The 22500-nt window shown below is 46.3% G+C and overlaps 3 protein-coding genes and 4 non-coding genes across 7 annotated transcripts in view; 1 reads left to right on the top strand and 6 right to left on the bottom strand.

Moving 5' to 3' along the window:
- The first annotated feature begins 2335 nt into the window (after positions 1-2335).
- cart2 (cocaine- and amphetamine-regulated transcript 2) lies at positions 2336-4940 on the top strand. Its single transcript, XM_078256339.1, has 3 exons — positions 2336-2576; positions 3627-3710; positions 4710-4940. The coding sequence occupies exons 1-3, from the start codon at positions 2454-2456 to the stop codon at positions 4815-4817; spliced, it is 315 nt and encodes a 104-aa protein (XP_078112465.1). The 5' UTR covers positions 2336-2453; the 3' UTR covers positions 4818-4940.
- A 1008-nt stretch (positions 4941-5948) lies between these two features.
- LOC144521752 (small ribosomal subunit protein eS17) lies at positions 5949-15130 on the bottom strand. Its single transcript, XM_078256338.1, has 5 exons — positions 15056-15130; positions 10736-10887; positions 8574-8679; positions 7516-7581; positions 5949-6073 (listed from the first exon to the last, which is right to left on the bottom strand). Exons 1-5 carry the CDS (start codon positions 15056-15058, stop codon positions 5996-5998), a joined length of 405 nt encoding a protein of 134 aa, XP_078112464.1. The 5' UTR covers positions 15059-15130; the 3' UTR covers positions 5949-5995.
- LOC144522781 (small nucleolar RNA SNORA71) lies at positions 6718-6845 on the bottom strand. Its single transcript, XR_013502436.1, has one exon. It is a non-coding gene; the product is annotated as a small nucleolar RNA SNORA71 (small nucleolar RNA).
- On the bottom strand, positions 7979-8106 carry LOC144522780 (small nucleolar RNA SNORA71). The gene has a single exon (XR_013502435.1). It is a non-coding gene; the product is annotated as a small nucleolar RNA SNORA71 (small nucleolar RNA).
- On the bottom strand, positions 9775-9902 carry LOC144522783 (small nucleolar RNA SNORA71). The gene has a single exon (XR_013502438.1). It is a non-coding gene; the product is annotated as a small nucleolar RNA SNORA71 (small nucleolar RNA).
- On the bottom strand, positions 12827-12954 carry LOC144522782 (small nucleolar RNA SNORA71). The gene has a single exon (XR_013502437.1). It is a non-coding gene; the product is annotated as a small nucleolar RNA SNORA71 (small nucleolar RNA).
- Positions 15131-20184: 5054 nt separating the features above from the next.
- The window catches only part of sh3gl3b (SH3-domain GRB2-like 3b), a 13236-nt gene continuing 10920 nt past the window's right edge, over positions 20185-22500 (bottom strand). The window contains exon 9 of the mRNA XM_078256199.1: positions 20185-20749. Within this exon, the coding sequence (XP_078112325.1) occupies positions 20538-20749 (212 nt within the window). The 3' untranslated portion in view covers positions 20185-20537. The remainder of the gene's footprint in view (positions 20750-22500) is intronic.

Below are 22500 nucleotides of genomic sequence, written 5' to 3'. Positions count from 1 at the left end.
TGCTACACATCCTCCTTCATATGGGTAATATCCCTACTCTCACCATGCTACACATCCTCCTTCATATGGGATAATATCCCTACTCTCACCATGCTACACATCCTCCTTCATATGGATAATATCCCTACTCTCACCATGCTACACATCCTCCTTCATATGGATAATATCCCTACTCTCACCATGCTACACATCCTCCTTCATATGGATAATATCCCTACTCTCACCATGCTACACATCCTCCTTCATATGGATAATATCCCTACTCTCACCATGCTACACATCCTCCTTCATATGGATAATATCCCTACTCTCACCATGCTACACATCCTCCTTCATATGGATAATATCCCTACTCTCACCATGCTACACATCCTCCTTCATATGGATAATATCCCTACTCTCACCATGCTACACATCCTCCTTCATATGGGATAATATCCCTACTCTCACCATGCTACACATCCTCCTTCATATGGGATAATATCCCTACTCTCACCATGCTACACATCCTCCTTCATATGGATAATATCCCTACTCTCACCATGCTACACATCCTCCTTCATATGGATAATATCCCTACTCTCACCATGCTACACATCCTCCTTCATATGGATAATATCCCTACTCTCACCTTGCTACACATCCTCTTTCATATGGGTAATATCCCTACTCTCACCATGCTACACATCCTCCTTCATATGGATAATATCCCTACTCTCACCATGCTACACATCCTCCTTCATATGGATAATATCCCTACTCTCACCTATGCTACACATCCTCCTTCATATGGATAATATCCCTACTCTCACCATGCTACACATCCTCCTTCATATGGATAATATCCCTACTCTCACCTTGCTACACATCCTCTTTCATATGGATAATATCCCTACTCTCACCATGCTACACATCCTCCTTCATATGTAGTATAGTATAGTAATATAGATTCATCAGTGTCAGATTTATACACACACACACACACACACAGATACACACACACAGACGCACATATACATATATATACACACACACACACACACACACACAGACAGACAGACAGACAGAGACACACACACAGACAGACAGACAGAGACAGACACACACACACACACACAGACACACACCTACACACAGACACACAAACACACACAGACAGACACACACAAACATACACACACAGACACACAAACACATACATACACACACAGAGACACACAAACACACACACACACAGACACATAAACACACACACACACAGACAGACACACAAACACACAGACAGACACAGACACAGACACACACACACACAGACACACATACACACACACACACACAGACAGACACACAAATACACACACACACACACACACACAGACAGACACACAAATACACACACACACACACACACACACATACACACACAGACAGACACACAAATACACATACACACACACACACAGACACACACACACAGACAGACACACAAATACACACACACACACCCACACACACACACCATATTCATTGCAGTAAGTGGAGATGTTCTAAGCCTTCCTTTGTTTGGTTTATGTCTGAGATTATTCTGTGTGTGTACCGCTCTAAATGTTCATTTTATTTTGTCCAGCCTTTTTGCTTTGTTTAGGTTTTGTATTCTTCCTCGTACATTGACAACATCTGTATAGTATCTACACGTGTATATTCTCTTTCCCCTATGTGAGTTTGGTATGTTGTTGTTGTTTTGTCAATACAAAAAATAAAAATAATAAAAAATGTCCCGTTTTTTTACTGTTATTTGGGTTTTAAACCCTTCTGGTTGAATTAGCCTGATATTCATTGTTTTATTTTTTGTGTTTTGGGATTTCTTTTCACTGTAAAGCACTCTGTAACTTTGTTTTCAAAGGTGCCATATAACATTTGAATTTAATACATTTTAATGTATTAATAAAAATAAAAAATAAAAAAATATAAAATTAAAATTAAAAAATTAAATTAAAGAAAATTAAAAAAAATAATTAAAATAATTTAATACACTATAAACATTTTTGTATCAGTTCAATACATTAAATATGTTTTATTATGATTTTCTTTATTATATATATATAAAGTATTTATTTTTAATAGTTTATATTTTAATATTATTTGTAATATTTCATTTTAAATATTCTTTAAATTATTTTAAATATTCTTTAAATTATTTTAAATATTCTTTATTATTTTTTTATATATTTTTTTTATTTTTATTATTATTATTATTATTATTATTATTATTATTATATAGTTGCGTCATACCAGTGACGTATTCCGGAGGCTGGAGGGGGCGGGGCCGTTGAGCCAAACATCCCGCACGCGGAGCAGTACGACAAACATCTGACTGCAGCAGCTGAGAGAGGACGCTGCACGCGGACAGGTCTCGCGGAACTCTACTCGCTCTCTCTCGGTTACCTAGCAACATGTGGGCGCGAGCTGTGCTGTGCGCGGCGCTGCTGTCCGCGCTGTGTCCGGCGGGGAGGACGGAAGCCGAGAGGCGCGAGAGAGACGTGGAAGACTACAACTACTCCAACTCCAACAGACTGGTAATCTGATTACTTTCAATACTTTAAATACTCTAATTACTTTCAATACGATTCAATACACTGCGGCAGGTTTGCAGTTATTTATATATATTTTTTTATTTCATTTTTATTATATATTCTTTTATATTTTTATTTTATTTACATATTTTATATACTTGTGTTACTTTAAATAATTAAATATACTGTGGCAGGTTTTAATATATTTATATTTCATTTACATTTTCTAAATTTATATTATGTATTAGTTTTACTTTTTAGTTTTCGTTTTATTTATTATTTATTATTTATTATTTTATTTTTTACTTGTATTTAGGTAGTTGGTACCGGAGCAGGTTTTTAGATGCTTACTTTATATTATTTATATTTTTTTTAAATTAATTACATCATATATTTTTAACTTTTAACATTTATAATAAATATATATATGGTTCATTTTTTATTTTTTTTTACTTGTATGTTGGTGTGTAATTGGAAGATTATTAAATCAATAATAATAATAATAATAATAATAATAATAATAATATATAGTCCATAGCTGCAGGCCTCTCAAACTACAGAAATGAGTTAAATCATTTAGACTATCATCGTGGCGCTGCAATCAGAAATATTACGTTTTGGGATTTATTGTGTGTGTGTGTCTGTGTGTGTCTATGTGTGTGTGTGTGTGTGTGTGTGTGTGTGTGTGTGTGTGTGTGTGTGTGTGTGTGTGTGTGTGTGTCTCTGTCTGTGTGTGTGTCTCTGTCTGTGTGTGTGTCTGTGTCTCTGTCTGTGCCTGTGTGTGTGTGTGTGTGTGTGTCTGTCGCTGTCTGTCTCTGTGTGTGTGTCTCTGTCTGTGTGTGTGTGTGTCTCTGTGTGTCTCTCTGTCTGTGTGTGTGTCTCTGTGTGTCTCTGTCTGTGTCTGTGTGTGTCTCTGTTTGTGTGTCTCTGTCTGTCTGTGTGTGTGTGTGTCTCTGTGTGTCTCTGTCTGTGTGTGTGTGTGTGTGTGTGTGTGTGTGTGTGTGTGTGTGTGTGTGTGTGTCTGTGTGTGTGTGTCTCTGTCTGTGTCTTCAGCTCGGCGCGCTGCATGAAGTGCTGGAGAGACTACAGACGAAGAGGATTAATCCCTGGGAGAAAAAGTACGGACAAGTCCCCTCTGTGAGTCTCTCACACACACACACACACACACACACACACACACACACACACACACACACAGGGGGAAGGGTATGTCCCTCACAATATTGGGAAGAGGTAGAGTTGTCCCCTTAAAAGAACTATGAGACACCCCACTCTCCAAAAGAGGAGAAAGTAACCGTGGAGGGGACAGCCGTGTCTACGTTACTACGCTAAACAGGACAACAGGAAGTAGAAATAACAACACGGCTTTAACACGGTTTCATTCTCTAATAGATCTGTTGTTGTAGATGTACACGTGTGTGTGTGTGTGTGTGTGTGTGTGTGTGTGTGCATGCCTGTGTGTGTCTGTCTGTGGGCGTGCGTGCCTGTGTGTCTGTGCTTGTGTGCCTGTGCGTGCCTGTGCATGTGTGCCTGTGTGTGTCTGTGCTTGTGTGTCTGTGCGTGCCTGTGTGTCTGTGTGTGTCTGTGCGTGCCTGTGTGTCTGTGTGTCTGTGCTTGTGTGTGCCTGTGTGTCTGTGTGTGCCTGTGTGTCTGTGCCTGTGCTTGTGTCTGTGCGTGCCTGTGCTTGTGTGTCTGTGCGTGCCTGTGCTTGTGTGTCTGTGTGTGTCTGTGCGTGCCTGTGCGTCTGTGCTTGTGTCTGTGCGTGCCTGTGTGTCTGTGCCTGTGTGTCTGTGCGTGCCTGTGCTTGTGTGTCTGTGTGTGTCTGTGCAAGTCTGTGTGTGCTTGTGTCTGTGCGTGCGTGTCTGTGCTTGTGTGTCTGTGTGTGCACGCCTGTGTGTGTCTGTGCCTGTGCTTGTGTGTGCCTGTGCATGTGTGTGTACGCCTGTGTGTGTCTGTGTGTGTCTGTGCTTGTGGTCATGTTTTGAAAGTTTTTATCCATAAAGGAGAATAACTATTTACATAAATAGACATTTTGCATTGCATCAACCTTCCCCAGAATGCAGTAGATGGTGTTTGATGCTGACCACGTTGTAAATGTGTGTGTGTGTGTGTGTGTGTGTGTGTGTGTGTGTCCAGTGCGACCTCGGGGAACACTGCGCCGTGAGGAAAGGCTCTCGTATCGGGAAGATGTGTGACTGTCCTCGAGGAGCTTCCTGCAACTTCATCCTGCTGAAGTGCTTATGAACCAGGCAGCAGCAGTCTATTAACATATTTATTTTACAAATACAGTATATGTACATATAAGAGTATGTCAAGTAGCCTTCACAGTGGAATAAATCCTTCATGAACATTGATGTAGTGATTTCTCTTTCCCATGACTCTTGTTTTTATATAAACAGCTGATTCATGATTTTAAACCTCCCAAAAAACTGGAGAAGTTAAAAAGAAACATGTTTCTGCTGTGGTTTGAGCTTCTGATTCCCATTCTTTTCTATGAGGTGTCAAGTCGCCAGCTCCTCATTTGCATAAAGTGAAGTCGCACCAACCTTTATGCAAATGAGCAGCCGGCTCTGCTCAGCAGCTGCATGGCTATTGCTATTATGGTCTGTTATGAAATTCAGGAGCAGCCAGCCCCACGTGACGTGTTCGTCCAATCAGCTGCAGCCGTCGCTGGGGTTTAGGTGTCCTTCCTCAAGGAAAGGTTACCCTTTTCCAATAAAAAAAACTGTAATTTCCAATGTACATTTAATGCCTCTTTGTGGGCTTTTGCTTCAGGGTTAGTCTCTTTCTGGTCATTTGTGTTTTCTTTGTATTTGGGTCGTTTTGGGTCTCTTTCATATCATTTTGTAGCATTATTATCACCATATCTGTCTGAAACGTTGGAAAAGCTGGAGATAATACATAAATAATACTCAAAAAGCTTAGAGACAAAAGCTAGAGAAGTCCACCTGCACCTAAACATTACACACAGCGTCTCACTATCTTTGTGGGGACCCGTCATTGACATAATACATTCCCTAGCCCCTTACCCTAACCTTAACCATCACCACTAAATGCCTAACCTTAACCCTTACCCTCACCCTAACCAGAACCTCATTCTAACCCTAATCCTAAAACCAGGTCTTAACCCTTAAACAGACCTTTAACCTTGGGGGGGCCAGCATTTTGGGCCCACAAAGCTGTCGGGACCCCACAAGTATACTGGACTCCCGGTTTTTGACACACACAGAGACGAAACGGGCTTCAATAAAACCAAAAATCACAAATAAAACCAACAGTTTGTGCCAACAATACCCCTCCCTTCTTTCTATAAATGGACAATAAAAGAACTGAACACAGGTGGAGTCCACAAATGAGCAGCCGTGCACAGCAGAGGGTTTTTGTCCCAAAGGGTTTTTATTAGTAAGATACTTTACAGACGTCTAGACTCCTCGGGGCTGCTTGAAGTTCATGCCGACGGTGGGCTGGGTCACCTGCAGGTTGGACAGACCGCCGAAGTCCTGAACAGCAGAGGAACAACAAGAGAAACGGTCTGAGAAACCTACACCAGACTTCTATGTTAAAACAGCAGATTTAAGAGGAATCATCTGTCAGAGCACCAGGTCTGATAGGGACCCACTCCACTTTATTTGGACTGTCTGCACGTGTGTGTCTTTATGTGTGTGTGTGTCTTTATGTGTGTGTGTGTCTTTATGTCTGTGTGCGTGCGCCTCTGTGTCTGCGCGCGTGCGTGCATGTGTCTCTGTGTGCGCGCGTGCGTGCATGTGTCTGTGTGCGGACGCGCGTGCGTGCATGTGTCTGTGTGTGCGCGCATGTGTCTGTGTGTGCGTGCATGTGTCTGTGTGTGCGTGCATGTGTCTGTGTGTGCGTGCATGTGTCTGTGTGTGCGTGTGCGTGCATGTGTCTGTGTGTGCGTGCATGTGTCTGTGTGCGCTCGTGTCTCTCTGTGCGCGCGTGCGTCTCTGTGAAGTGAGATGAACAAACAGAAATGTGTCTTTTTAGATCCAACAAATGTTGACAATGTTTCCCTTCGAGGACATCATCTGAAGTTGGAAAGAAGCCAATATAAACTGCTGTATATCACCATACATTTAAACTGTAAATAAGGTACCATGTGACCCCCCAGCGTGAATCCTAACCAGTCTGTCTGGGAGCGCCAGGGTCTGATAGGAACAGAGGATCCTTCAAACACGGGAAAGGCTCGCAGGTTGATCTTCCTGTACTATCGATGACCACGGCCACCAGGACGCCGTGGTCACTTTCGATACAGGACACGTGCAGACGTTACAGACAGATACAGGATGGAGGAAAACACAAAGCTAATTCCAACAGCTAACGGAAAGGACAAAGAATGGCCAAAATAAATACAAATACGTCGTGGTTTTATATTAAGTTTAACATTTACCAAGTTAAAGGGTCATTTCGGTATTTCCCCATGTTTGTGTGACAGATGGGAACAATCTTTGAAATTGATCCAGTATTAAACTCCACCAGACTCCATGTAAATAATCAGGACTTTTATCATCGTAAAACACACTTCATTCAAAGTGGACAGAAACTAAATAAAACTATCAAAAGCCGTCTTGGTTCATCTTTCCACTGTTCCAACAATCACCACTCTGGTTTGGTTGAAATAAACCCTTAATTCACCCATTTACATGTGGAGATATGCTGGCTCTATACACGCTAAAAGTCCTGATTATTTACATGGAGTCTGGTGGAGATATGCTGGCTCTATACACGCTAAAAGTCCTGATTATTTACATGGAGTCTGGTGGGTTTGGTGATGGTGATTTCGGGGCTGTTTCATGTTAAACTAAAAGGATCTTCCTCTTTAACTAAAAGGTCTATCTCTGTAGGGATCCTTTCATAATGTTGTCAGACTCTTAATTAACTGCCAGTGATAGAAACGTTAAGGGTGAAGCGTGTCAGAGAGACGTACCAGCAGCTTCAGCATCTCCTTGGTGTCGGGATCAACTTCAATCAGCTCCTGGTCCAGCGCAGACACCTGGTGGGAAACACAGGAACCAGTTATACATCAAACATCTGGCCACAGGAACCAGCTACACATCAAACATCTGGTAACTGAACGATCCAATATCAATTCATAGAGTCCAGAATCAATCTCTGTATCAAACATCAACTATATGACCTGAGGAATCCATTGGTACCAACTGGCATTTTACACCAATCATTTATGAACTGTTAACAGACAGTTAACAGTTCATAAACAGAAATACAAACAGAAATGTGTCTTTTTAGATCCAACAAATGTTGACAATGTTTCCCTTCGAGGACATCATCTGAAGTTGGAAAGAAGCCAATATAAAGTGCTGTATATCACCATACATTTAAACTGTAAATAAGGTACCATGTGACCCCCCCAGCGTGAATCCTAACCAGTCTGTCTGGGAGCGCCAGGGTCTGATAGGAACAGAGGATCCTTCAAACACGGGAAAGGCTCGCAGGTTGATCTTCCTGTACTATCGATGACCACGGCCACCAGCACGCCGTGGTCACTTTCGATACAGGACACGTGCAGACGTTACAGACAGATACAGGATGGAGGAAAACACAAAGCTAACTCCAACAGCTAACGGAAAGGACAAAGAATGGCCAAAATAAATACAAATAAGTCATAAAAAACCAGAACCAGGCACTCAAGGTTGGCTACAAAAGTGCTAAAAGGACTTTTTGTCATTGGGCGAGACATTTCAAATGCACTTGTGCCTGGACATTAGGGCCCCGCAGGTAATCAGGATTAATATACAGGATATACCCAGGACAGCAGGGATCGCCCAAGATGATTGTGATTGGCTTAAAGAAATGTCAATAAACCAGAGCACGTTTTACTCCCATCCAGGAATGCTGCGTGGACTAGACAGACCCTCCTCCACAGCGCTTGTCACAGCGTAGGAAAGGATTCCTCTCTGCGTTTGGATCGGAGCAGATAAAAGGTGTGTGTGTGTGTGTGTGTGTGTGTGTGGTGCATTCACTGACCTCTGGCACGTAGTTGTCCCTCCTCTCTCTCTCCTCCTCCTGCAGTTTGATGGAGATTCCTCTGACTGGACCCCTCTGGATCCTCTTCATCAGATGTGTCACATACCTGCAGCAAACAGCCAGCACCACAGACATGAACACGCAACACACCTTTCTGTGGATCGACTTATCATCCCAGCTCTACTTGAGCACGTCATTAAGTGATCTTAGATGGAACACACACCTGATATTTAATTGCAATTCTTTTGTAACAAGAAAATAAAGTGTGCGTCTGTCTGTCTGCATGTCTCTGTCTGCATGTCTCTGTCTGCATGTCTCTGTGTGTGTAAATGTCTGTGTATGCATGTCTCTGTGCGTACGTCTATGCGTGCGTGTGTGTGTCTGTGTGTGCGCGCATGTCTATGCGTGTGTGTCTGTGCGTGTACATGTCTCTAGGTGTCTATGCGTGTGTCTGTGTGTCTGTGTGTGCGCGCATCTGTGTGTGCGTGCATGTCTATGCGTGTGTGTGCGCATCTGTGTGTGCGTGCATGTCTATGCGTGTGTGTCTCTATGCGTGTTTCTGTGTGTCTGTGTGTGCGCGCGTCTCTCTGTGTGTGTCTGTCTCTGTGTGTGTCTGTGCGTGTCTGTGTGTGCATGTCTATGCGTGTGTGTCTCTATGCGTGTTTCTGTGTGTCTGTGCGCGTCTCTCTGTGTGTGTCTGTGCGTGTGTGTCTCTGTGTGTGTCTGTGCGTGTCTCTGTGTGTGTGTGTGTCTGTGCGTGTCTGTGTGCGTGTGTGTCTGTGCCCGTATGTCTCTGTGCGTGTGTGTGTGTGCGTGTGTGTCTGTGCGTGTGTGTCTGTGCGTGTGTGTGTCTGTGCGTGTGTGTGTCTGTGCGTGCGCGTGTGTCTGTAACTTGCTGCTGTAACAGTAGCTTCCAGTTTGGGAATAATAAAGTACATCTATCTATGTATCAAAACTGGAACTGTGAAATATAAAGTCTACTTGTGCTACATTTGGGGGGGCGGGGGACAAATGGGACATTTAAGTGACACTCGATCCCCTGAGTGGATGTGAACGCAGCCTCAGAAATGAGCCTGATTGGACGGTACAGACTGAATGATGATTGCTGTAAATGTTATAGTGATCGCGTCAGGGTTCAACAGATGAAGAAAACTCAACAACAGACTTCATTGTAAAAACAGCAGGTTTTAGGGAGACAGTCTGTCTGGGAGCGCCAGGGTCTGATAGGAACACAGGATCCTTCAAACACGGGAAAGGCTCGCAGGTTGATCTTCCTGTACTATCGATGACCACGGCCACCAGGACGCCGTGGTCACTTTCGATACAGGACACGTGCAGACGTTAGGGACCACGCCGACTTACTGGGACTTTGTCTTATTCCCCGTATCCCCCAGAGTTAGATAAGTCCAGACATACCTGACGCACCCACCGCTAGCCTAGCTTAGCACAGATCCTGGAGGTAACTGGCTCCATCTAGCCTAGCCTAGCACAGCTTAGCTACTTCTGCTAATTGGGCGGAGGGATTTACTAGCAGCACCTGAGAAGCCCCGAGCAGAAGGAGCAGTGCTTCACCTTCTGAGAATATAGTTCCCAGTATGTACACGGTTAGAAGATGGCTGTGTGTCATGTGACCTTGTTATTTGTACACGCTGTGACTCTACACATCACAACATGTAAACAGGAACATGTTGACGTTATTTTGTCACTTGTTGGGAGCAGTAGGCTAGATGGAGCAGGTTACCTCCAGGATCTGTGCTAAGCTAGGCTAGATGGAGCCAGTTACCTCCAGGATCTGTGCTAAGCTAGGCTAGATGGAGCCAGTTACCTCCAGGATCTGTGCTAAGCTAGGCTAGATGGAGCCAGTTACCTCCAGGATCTGTGCTAAGCTAGGCTAGATGGAGCCAGTTACCTCCAGGATCTGTGCTAAGCTAGGCTAGATGGAGCAGGTTACCTCCAGGATCTGTGCTAAGCTAGGCTAGATGGAGCCAGTTACCTCCAGGATCTAGGCTAGCGGTGGGGGCGTGAAGGAGATGAGAAGGGTATGTCTGGACTTTAACTCTGGGGGATACGGGGGTTAAGATAAAGTCCCAGTAAGTCGGCGTGTTCCTTTGAGGAGGAACAGATTCAGGATGCACGTAGACGTTGACAGAATAAGATCTCACCCGGCGATCTTGTTGCGGAGCTTCTTGCTGGGGATGATGGCGATCTCCTCGCACACCCTCTTGTTGGTGTGGAAGTCGCTGCCCAGTCGGGTGTAGTATTTCTCGATGATGACCCTTGCGGCCTTTTTCACCGTCTTGGTCCTGACTCGTCCCTGCAGACGGAACACAAATCACAATCTCGAGTCAGTCTGAGGCCCTGTTTACACGTGCACGGCCATTTAGAAACACGGAGACATTTCCCTTCGTTTGTGTCCTTCGTTCACACGCAAACGGAGAATCCTCCTCTGGAAACGAGTCCAGCCAGAGGGGAGATTTTGGAAATCTTTGTTTGCACGTAAACTGAGACAAACGCAGGTTTAGGCAGCCGAGAGAGAGAAGAGACAGGAAGTGATTGGTTGCTGTTGTTGCTATATTCTGGATTGTGATTGACTAACGTGAGCTTGAGCTTCTCGTTACACCGCCACCTACAGGTCTGGCGTGCTCTTGACAGCATATATACACGGGGACGTGTAAACGAACACTTTTCAGAAAACTGACAGCTGTGCATGATGTTATTTCTGAAAACAGAGAGGTTGAAATGTCCGTTTATGACTATAGGACGTGTAAACGTAGCAGGAAACGGCCTCGACTATCGCTGTACTCAGAACGAGGTGAGAAAGGAGCACCATCCACCAGCCAAATAAACAGTTCATTTATGGAGTGGTTGGTAAAATATTAACTAGGGATGCACTGAATCCAGGATACGGCCGAATATTGGGCTCTCTCTTTTTTTTTTAAAAGATTTTTTGGGCTTTTCCGCCTTTAATATTTGACAGGACAGCTAGGTGAGAAAGGGGAGAGAGGGGGGGGGAAGACATGCAGGTAATCATCACAGGTCAGAGTCAAACCCTGGACCTCTGCGTTGAGAAACAAACCTCTCAGTGTATGTGCGCCTGCTCTACCCACTGAGCCAACCCGGCCACTAATACTGGGCTTTTTGACGGGGTTGGGTTTCTGCTGAACCCTACGCTGTCACTCCGCGCTACGCTGGTCGCCGTGATGACGGCGCCGTTGATTACAGGAAGGTGTTTACGTAGGTGGAGCTTCAATGCAGCAGGCTGAGAGGAAGTGGAAATGGAACTGGTGAGCAGAAAAAGTGTTGTTTGGCAGTACTTTCAGTCAAAAGAAGGCCATTCAAGTCCAGCTACATGTTCAATCTGCAATGCTGATTAGTCTGGTGGTGGCGAGGACCCTAAACAATACACAACATCACCGCTGTTACAACATCTGGTATGAAACATCTGGAAGAATACGAGCTGAGCATGAAGGAATCTACAGACAGCAGCCAGAATGCAGCAACTTCAGGTACGGCAAAGGAAGGACAGTCACTGTTTACTTCATTAATGTGTTGACTGTGTTCATGGACTGAGGACGGGACGAGGACTCAGCAGAACCTCAACCAGGGGGTTCAGGACTCAGCAGAACCTCAACCAGGGGGTTCAGGACTCAGCAGAACCCCAAAAATCTGGATTCAGTGCATCCCTAGTTCTAACATTCATTAGCCATTTGGCTGGTGGATGAAAAAGTTAATTGTGAACCCTGTTGGCAGTAGCCAGTCCTCCGTTTAATCATAAACAACGGACTCGGTGGAAGAGTGGAATCCATGTTTGAGTCACTACAACAGACGCAGAAGAACAGGGCTGCACGATACGAGTTACTTGTTAGTAGTAGTTGTGATACGGTTGTTGATTATCACGAAAACGATATTTCTTACGATAAATAAACTGTGTTCTCAGTTCTGCAGCTTTCGGTATTCTGCTAAAATACAACAAATGTCTTGATTAATTCAAAACAAACGAAAAGGAAATCATTTCCAACATTTTATTGAACCAGTTTAACATCGACTATAAAAAGGTGTAAACGTTTTTTAAACTGTAATGTTTCTGATGTTTTCGTTCCACTAACACACAGAAATCTCTGAGTGTCCATCGCGACATGTCGCAGCCTTTCGCGATGTGTTTATTGTGCAGCCCGAGCAAAGACCCGACAAATGAATATGGTTCGGCATTGAACTGTGCGTGCACGAGTCCCATCTCTCCATCGTAGGCAGTCTGTCTGGGAGCGCCAGGGTCTGATAGGAACACAGGATCCTTCAAACACGGGAAAGGCTCGCAGGTTGATCTTCCTGTACTATCGATGACCACGGCCACCAGCACGCCGTGGTCACTTTCGATACAGGACACGTGCAGACGTTAAAGACAGACAGATACAGGACACATGCAGACGTTAAAGACAGACAGATACAGGACACGTGCAGACGTTAAAGACAGATACAGGACACGTGCAGACGTTAAAGACAGACAGATACAGGACACGTGCAGACGTTAAAGACAGACAGATACAGGACACGTGCAGGCGTTACAGACAGATACATACAGGACACGTGCAGGCGTTAAAGACAGATACATACAGGACACGTGCAGACGTTAAAGACAGACAGATACAGGACACATGCAGACGTTAAAGACAGACAGATACAGGACACATGCAGACGTTAAAGACAGACAGATACAGGACACGTGCAGACGTTAAAGACAGACAGATACAGGACACGTGCAGACGTTAAAGACAGACAGATACAGGACACGTGCAGACGTTAAAAGACAGACAGATACAGGACACGTGCAGACGTTAAAGACAGACAGATACAGGATGGAGGAAAACAGACGGACGTTAGGTAACACAGGACAGACTCAGACATCAACACTCAAAGTATTTCATTTCGTTTGTGTTAGTCGGACACATCGGGGCTTTCAATTGTATTCATAAGTTGACTTGAACGCCATCTACAAGTGAGAAACGGATTCATTACCAGATCTAACGTGACCCAGACTTGAATACCAAAGCCTGGCTTTATAATAAGTCACTGTCCATCTATCTATATATAAAATAATCTGATCTCCCTCTTTTTATTGGGATTACAGCTGTTTATTTAGACTCTATTCAACAGAGTCACGACATAAACGGCACTATCATGGGGCGCACGGGCAGCTCACCTGGTAGAGCGTGCACCCACATACATAGACTCAGTCCACAACGCTGCTGCAGGTTCGGTTCCAACCTGCGGCCCTTTGCTGCATGTCACCCCCCCATCCTACCCCTCATGTCTAAGCTGTCCCGTCACAAATAAAGGTGTGCAAACGTGCATCATGAACAATCCGCATTACAAAATTGTTCAGTCTCTGTAAACTATAGAGTGTGGTCTAGACCTTCTCTATCTGGAAAGTGTCTTGAGATAACTGTACATGAACCGAACAAGACCCAACTGCTAACGTGTTTGTTGGATTTGCATATATTACGATTTTTACTTTATTCGTTATAAATGTTTGCAACTGCTGCAGATATTTCTCTCAGGATGTTGCACGTTTAATCTTTTAGCTTAACATTAGCTTACACTGGTTAATCACAAATAGGTTGTAAATAATTAGGAGTTTAATGTCTTAACAAGACTACATTTATAACATTTTTAAGCACAAAATGCACAATTAGGGATGCAAAAGCGGCAGAATTTTGAGTAACGTTACCAACACAATGTCCTGTGAATGTGCAGGTTTTTGGACCCTTTTATTTTTTACAGAAATCTCAAATATGGATCGTAAACGTTATCTTCAACTACACACCGTCACACAGGTGGACAGTCCGTTTGAATCGGATTACCTTGGTGAATGAGATGAAGCTCCATGGTCACTAACGTTACATGTCTTCAATTTAAGGTACTTGACGTTACAGCCGAATGATTTACAGACACTCCAGCCTCATGTTCCGCACAGTTTTACGGTCACGGGGCCAATACATCCGTTAACCGGGGGATTTATATGTTTAATCGGCGGTTTTCCCGGTGGGGCCCCGCTGTGGAACGTTCGCTCAACGTTCCAGGGGAAGCGTTGTAGCCACCGAAGCTAACTGCTAGCTCCCGTCTTAGCCTCCAAAGCGAACTACAATTAAACTACATTTATTAGTGATGTAACCACTCGGTAAAGGCCCGTCTTCAAACACACAGAAGAACATTAAAATACGGCTGTTTGAGGTCACTAAACCGATTAATCCCGCGCGCTTCATTCAGGGCGACAGAGGATCCACTTTGCCTCCGCGGCTAGCGGCAGTTTCTGGGCTACAATACTGCTGATAAACGGCTCCGTTTGTGTCATCTAACATCAATACTGCTCTTATCAAGTGTTATAAACACTCCGGTGTACACGGATTAAATAAATTAGTATTATAAACCGTTAAAACGACAGGATTAGATTGGATTAGTCACGTAGACATGTAAAAGTTACCCACCATGTTGGATCGGCCTGGTAGAAGAGGACAAGCGGACTTCCGAAGGAAGCTTAAATCCACAGAAGGAGAAGTAGAGAACTGCTGCGCATGCGCCCTCTGTCGGCCGGAGGAGGGAACTACAACAACAACTTCTACCACCAATCCGGAAAACAGGATTTTATTATAGTAACATGTTATTATATGTATAGTAAAAATTTGAAAATGGACATATTAAATTAATATTTATATAAATTAATATAATATGAATTAAAAAAATAAAATAATGACATGAAAAATAAGGATAAGCACATAAGAAGCTGGGTCCCGACCAGTTAGCTCAGGGGAAGCTCTCCCAGCTAACTGGTCTGGACCCAGTTTGGTGTGCCTGACTCCACCTGCAGGTGGATCACTGACTTCCTGTCTGACAGGAAGCAGCATGTGAAGCTGGGGAAACATGTCTCCGACTCACAGACCATCAGCACCGGATCCCCTCAGGGCTGTGTTCTTTCTCCTCTGCTCTTCTCCCTGTACACCAACAGCTGCACCTCCAGTCACCAGTCTGTCAAGCTTCTGAAGTTTGCGGACGACACCTCCCTCATCGGACTCATCTCTGATGGTGACGAGTCCGCCTACAGGTCGGAGGCTGACCACCTGGTGACCTGGTGCAAGCAAAACAAGCTAGAGCTCAACGCTCTAAAGACAGTGGAGATGGTTGTGGACTTCAGGAAGAACCCAGCCCCACCTGCCCCCATCACCCTCTGTGGCTCCACAATTGACACTGTGTGTGTGTGTGTGTGTGTGTGTGTGTGTGTGTGTGTGTGAGAGAGAGAGTGTTTTTAAGGCTGTGTAATCCAGCAGTAGACAGCAGGTACACACATCACCTCGCCCACACACACACACACACACACACACACACACACACACACACACACACACACACACACACAAAAGACAGTTTATAAAAGGGTAACTTCGTTGTTTTCAACCTGGACCCTTTTTTCCCATGTTTTTGTGAGCCCCGAAATCACCATCACCAAACCCACCAGACTCCATGTAAATAATCAGGATTTAGCGTTTATAGAGCCAGAATATCTGGGAAAATGGGTGAATTAACTAACTACACGCTAAAAGTCCTGATTATTTACATGGAGTCTGGTGGAGATATGCTGGCTCTATACACGCTAAAAGTCCTGATTATTTACATGGAGTCTGGTGGAGATATGCTGGCTCTATACACGCTAAAAGTCCTGATTATTTACATGGAGTCTGGTGGAGATATGCTGGCTCTATACATGCTAAAAGTCCTGATTATTTACATGGAGTCTGGTGGAGATATGCTGGCTCTATACACGCTAAAAGTCCTGATTATTTACATGGAGTCTGGTGGAGATATGCTGGCTCTATACACGCTAAAAGTCCTGATTATTTACATGGAGTCTGGTGTAGTTTGGTGATGGTGATTTCGGGGCTGTTTCATGTTAAACTAAAAGGATCTTACTCTTTAACTAAAAGGTCTATCTCTGTAGGGATTCGTCGCTTCATGACGTCTCTTCATGACGTCTCTTCATGACGTCTCTTCATGACGTCTCTTCATCACGTCTCTTCATGACGTCGCTTCATGACGTCTCTTCATGACGATCGCTTCATGACGTCGCTTCATGACGCGTCTCTTCATCACGTCGCTTCATGGCGCTCATGACGCTCTTCATGACGTCTCTTCATCACGTCGCTTCATGACGTCGCTTCATGGCGTCGCTTCATGGCGTCGCTTCATGACGTCGCTTCATGACGTCTCTTCATGACGTCGCTTCATGACGTCTCTTCATGACGTCGCTTCATGACGTCTCTTCATGACGTCTCTTCATGACGTCTCTTCATGACGTCGCTTCATGACGTCTCTTCATGACGTCGCTTCATGACGTCGCTTCATGTTCTCATGGCAACAGGGGAACAGCTGCTCTTGTGTGAAGTAAACAACATTTCTCATCTTTCTGCTGAGATATTTGGGACTTTTTTTGCAACGAAAATGCGGGGATTATGACATCATGCAAGCCCCGCGTATTTTGCGCAGAAATCAGCAATTTATGCGGCGAAAGACCATCAGACCATCAGATCATCAGACCATCAGACCATCAGACCATCAGACCATCAGACCATCAGACCATCAGACCATCAGACCATCAGACCATCAGACCATCAGAACATCAGACCATCAGAACATCAGACCATCAGATCATCAGACCATCAGACCATCAGACCATCAGACCATCAGACCATCAGACCATCAGAACATCAGACCATCAGACCATCAGACCATCAGATCATCAGATCATCAGACCATCAGATCATCAGACCATCAGATCATCAGACCATCAGACCATCAGATCATCAGACCATCAGATCATCAGACCATCAGACCATCAGAACATCAGACCATCAGACCATCAGACCATCAGACCATCAGACCATCAGACCATCAGACCATCAGATCATCAGACCATCAGACCATCAGACCATCAGACCATCAGACCATGAAGAACGTATTAGTTTGAAGAAACACATTTATTGCAGCAATACATTCTCAGTGATTCTTGTCTTTGTTCAACAAACACGTGTGTGTTCCTGTGTGTGTGTATAAGTGTGTGTGTGTGTGTGTGTGTGTGTGTGTGTGTGTGTATATGTGTGTGTGTGTGTGTGTAACTAAATACCTCTTCACCCCAGTTCTCACTCCGAACTCGTAAAATACGGACGTAATTCATTTCATTTTTACTTATAGTGTCAAATCCTAACGGTAATTATCTCAGGACTCTTTACAGAGAGAGCAGGTCTAGACCACACTCTATAATTTACAGAGACCCAACAACCCCCCCAACAGCAAGAATATAGTGTGATAACAACGCCAAAGGCGGCTGACGAGCGTCCGTATTTTACGCGATGAGAGTGAGAACGTGTTGACCTCTTGAAGGTTTGAAGGTTGAAATAACTGGATAAAAGGTTGAGGAATGGCTACTTGGCAATTAAATATGTATTTTGGCTTTCCACCACATGCTCCTTGAACTCCTTTTTGTTGTGTTTTGGTGCTTTCTCTGAAGCTTTTGCTGCTTTTTGTTCTACCCTGCCCTGCAAAAACAGGCAAAAACGTCCCTTATCCATTACAGAGTTTAGCAAATCAAGCTAATAAGCTATTTCTAAAAGCAGGCTACCAAACAACCTGAGTATGAAAACTATCGGCTGCTTCTGGGGGAATTTCGGCGTCTCAAAGTCGGCAAATCTGTCAGATTGTGGTCTGAGTGTCGCGTCACTGCAGTATGAAAAACAGCCTCCTGTCTGTTTGGATTGTTATTGAATCTAAACTGATATATGGGCCAGATTAAAACCTGCGAGGGGCCGTGTTTGGCCCGCAGGCCGCGAGTTTCACACGTGGTCTAAAGCAGTGTTTCTCAAATGGGGGTACGTGTCCCCCTAGGGGTACTCTGGAGGACTGCAGGGGGTACTCTAGAGGACTGTAGGGGGAACGTGTCCCCCTAGGGGTACTCTGGAGGACTGCAGGGGGATGTTGGAGGACTGCACGGGGTACGTGTACCCCTAGGGGTACTCTGGAGGACTGCAGGGGGACGTTGGAGGACTGCAGGGGGTACGTGTCCCCCTAGGGGTACTCTGGAGGACTGCAGGGGGTACGTGCTCCCCTAGGGGTACTCTGGAGGACTGCAAGGGGTACGTGAACCCCTAGAGGTACTCTGGAGGACTGCAGGGGGTACGTGTATCCCTAGGGGTACTCTGGAGGACTGTAGGGGGTACTCTGGAGGACTGCAGGGGGAACGTGTCCCCCTAGGGGTACTCGGAAGGACTGCACGGGGGTACGTGTACCCCCTAGAGGTACTCTGGAGGACCGCAGAGGATACGTGTCCCCCTAGAGGTACTCTGGAGGACTGCAGGGGGACGTTGGAGGACTGCAGGGGGTACGTGTCCCCCTAGAGGTACTCTGGAGGACTGCAGGGGGTACGTGTCCCCCTAGGGGTACTCTGGAGGACTGCAGGGGGATGTTGGAGGACTGCAGGGGGTACGTGTCCCCCTAGGGGTACTCTGGAGGACTGATTTTGTCGTTTGTGTCGACCTATTCTTGCCTTCCTTCCTTCCTTCCTTCCTTCTTTCTACCGTCTTTTTTTACAGTTTTTGTCTCCTTTTCTCATCAGTATTTAAATGTTGTCCAGGTCCAAGGCTGTAGTTTAGTAAATCTAGCGCTGACATCGCTGTATTCTTCCTCTTTATAGAGACTTATTCTTTCTACCAACAATTATTCCCCCTGGTCAGGGGGGTACATGGCTTAAAGACACTGTTCAAAGGGGGAACATCAGTGAAAACGTCCTGAGAAATACAGAGATACAGGACCCTGTTTTAACGACCTGAGGTCGCGGCGTGAAGCGCCTGGTGCAGGTGTGTTTAGGGCGTGTCCTAATCCACTTTTGCTAGTTTGACAGCAGTAAAAAGGGTCCGTGTGCCGGGGTCATGGTTCTAAAGGGTTGACCTTAGTGTCTTCATTAATCAGAGGTGTGTTCTGGGCGTAACATGCAATCAACCAATCAGAGATCATCTCCCATTCCCTTTAAAAGCCAGGCGCGTTTGGACCTTGGAGCATTGCTGTTATGATGGAGGATCTGCACCGTAATATTGTTATTTGTAATCTTCTGCATGTGTGTGTGCGTGCTGCTGTGCGTCCCCGTGTGTGTGTGTGTGTGTGTGTGTGTGTGTGTGTGCTGCTGTGCGTCCCTGTGTGTGTGTGTGTGTGTGTGCGTGCTGCTGTGCGTCCCTGTGTGTGTGTGTGTGTGTGTGTGTGTGTGTGTGTGTGTGTGTGTGTGTGTGTGTGTGTGTGTGTGTGTGTGTGTGTGTGTGTGTGTGTGTGTGCGTGCTGCTGTGTGTGTGTGTGTGTGTGTGTGTGTGTGTGTGCTGCTGTGCATCCCTGTGTGTGTGTGTGTGTGTGTGTGTGTGTGCGTGCTGCTGTGCGTCCCTGTGTGTGTGTGTGTGTGTGTGTGTGTGTGTGTGTGTGTGTCGTGCTGCTGTGCGTCCCTGTGTGTGTGTAGTGTGTGTGTGCTGCTGTGCGTCCCTGTGTGTGTGTGTGTGTGTGTGCGTGCTGCTGTCCCAGTGTCGTGTGTGTGTGTGTGTGTGTGTGTGCGTGCTGCTGTGCGTCCCTGTGTGTGTGTGTGTGTGTGTGTGTGTGTGTGTGCTGCTGTGTGTGTGTGTGTGTGTGTCAGACTGATTAGGTGTGTTTAGGTGGGTTAGGGTTAGAAAGGAGCAGTAATGTTTAATGTGAAGGCAGGAGCAGTTTTTTGCAGGAAGTGAAGGTCTAAAAGTCTTAAAGGGAAACACACACCCTAGTCTAAAGATGGCGTGTGGCTGAGCCTCTGTGTCGCTGTGCAGGAGAAACTATGGCCGTCCTCCCGGTGAAACAGACAAGAGTTGCGTGTGACTCTGATTTCTGTGTTCAGCGTGAAGTCCCTGGATGTCTTCACAGCAACGGCAACGGCACCAGCACGTCCACATAGCTGACGGGGAACAGTCCTGATTGGCCGCCCAGCGTGCCTTCGAACCAGTTGGCATCGACCTGATTGGTCAGGACGATGACGTCGCCCTCGCTGAAGCTCAGCTCGCCGGCGTGGCTCGGACAGAAGGAGTACATCGCCCGGCAGCACGGCTGATCCAGGATCAGACTACTGTCAGCTGAGAGAGAGAGAGAGAGAGAGACAGAGAGAGAGGCAGAGAGAGAGAGAGAGAGAGAGAGAGAGAGAGAGAGGAAATGTACGTAATGCAATGACAATAAAAGGCATCCATCCATCCACTCATCCATCCATCCATTCACCCATCCATCCACTCATCCACCCATCCATCCACCCATCCATCCATCCATCCATTCACTCATCCATCCATCCATCCATTCATCCATCCATTCACTCATCCATCCATCCATCCACCCATCCATCCATTCACTCATCCATCCATCCATCCACCCATCCATCCATCCATCCATTCATCCATCCATTCACTCATCCATCCATTCATCCACCCATCCATTCATCCATCCATCCACCCATCCATCCATCCATCCACCCACCCACCCATCCATCCATCCATCCATCCACCCACCCATCCACCCACCCATTCATCCATCCATCCATCCACCCACCCATCCATCCATCCATCCATCCATCCACCCATCCATCCACCCATCCATCCATCCATCCATCCACCCACCCATCCATCCATCCATCCATCCACCCACCCACCCACCCATCCACCCACCCACCCATTCATCCATCCATCCATCCATCCACCCACCCATCCACCCACCCATCCATTCATCCATCCATCCATCCACCCACCCATCCATCCACCCATCCATTCATCCATCCATCCATCCACCCACCCATCCACCCATCCATCCATCCATCCACCCACCCATCCACCCATCCATCCATCCACCCACCCATCCATCCACCCACCCATCCATCCATTCATTCATCCATCCACCCATCCATCCATCCATCCATCCATCCACCCACCCACCCATCCACCCATCCATCCATCCACCCACCCATCCATCCATCCACCCATCCACCCATCCATCCATCCACCCATTCATTCATCCATCCACCCATCCATCCATCCATCCACCCACCCACCCATCCACCCATCCATCCATCCACCCATCCATCCACCCACCCATCCACCCATCCACCCACCCATCCACCCACCCACCCATCCACCCACCCATCCATCCATCCATCCATCCACCCACCCACCCATCCACCCATCCATCCACCCATCCCACCCATCCATCCATCCACCCATCCACCCATCCACCCATCCATCCACCCACCCATCCACCCACCCATCCATCCATCCATCCACCCATCCATCCACCCATCCACCCACCCACCCATCCACCCATCCATCCATCCATCCACCCATCCACCCACCCACCCATCCATCCACCCACCCACCCATCCACCCACCCATCCATCCATCCATCCATCCACCCACCCACCCACCCATCCACCCACCCATCCATCCATCCACCCATTCATCCATCCATCCACCCATCCACCCATCCACCCATCCACCCATCCCATCCCATCCATCCACCCACCCATCCATCCACCCACCCATTCATCCATCCATCCATCCACCCACCCATCCACCCATCCATCCATCCATCCACCCACCCATCCACCCATCCATCCATCCATCCACCCACCCATCCACCCATCCACCCATCCATCCATCCACCCACCCACCCATCCATCCATCCACCCATCCATCCATCCATCCACCCACCCACCCACCCATTCATCCATCCACCCACCCACCCATTCATCCATCCACCCATCCACCCATCCACCCATCCATCCATCCACCCACCCATCCACCCATCCATCCATCCACCCACCCATCCATCCATCCACCCATCCATC

This window comes from Sander vitreus, chromosome 8, assembly GCF_031162955.1.
Source record: "Sander vitreus isolate 19-12246 chromosome 8, sanVit1, whole genome shotgun sequence".
Lineage (NCBI taxonomy): Eukaryota > Metazoa > Chordata > Actinopteri > Perciformes > Percidae > Sander > Sander vitreus.
Note: the sequence above shows the minus strand (reverse complement) of the source record. Positions and strands in the feature narration are given on the sequence as shown.

Coding starts and splice junctions, on each gene's coding strand:
- cart2 (XM_078256339.1), top strand. CDS start 2,454: ATGTGGGCGCGAGCTGTGCTGTGCGCGGCGCTGCTGTCCGCGCTGTGT. Junction 2,577..3,626: donor ACTCCAACTCCAACAGACTG/GTAATCTGATTA, acceptor CTGTGTCTTCAG/CTCGGCGCGCTGCATGAAGT. Junction 3,711..4,709: donor AGTACGGACAAGTCCCCTCT/GTGAGTCTCTCA, acceptor GTGTGTGTCCAG/TGCGACCTCGGGGAACACTG.
- LOC144521752 (XM_078256338.1), bottom strand. Junction 8,680..10,735: donor CTCCGCAACAAGATCGCCGG/GTGAGATCTTAT, acceptor TGTTTGCTGCAG/GTATGTGACACATCTGATGA. Junction 7,582..8,573: donor GGGACAACTACGTGCCAGAG/GTCAGTGAATGC, acceptor GTTTCCCACCAG/GTGTCTGCGCTGGACCAGGA.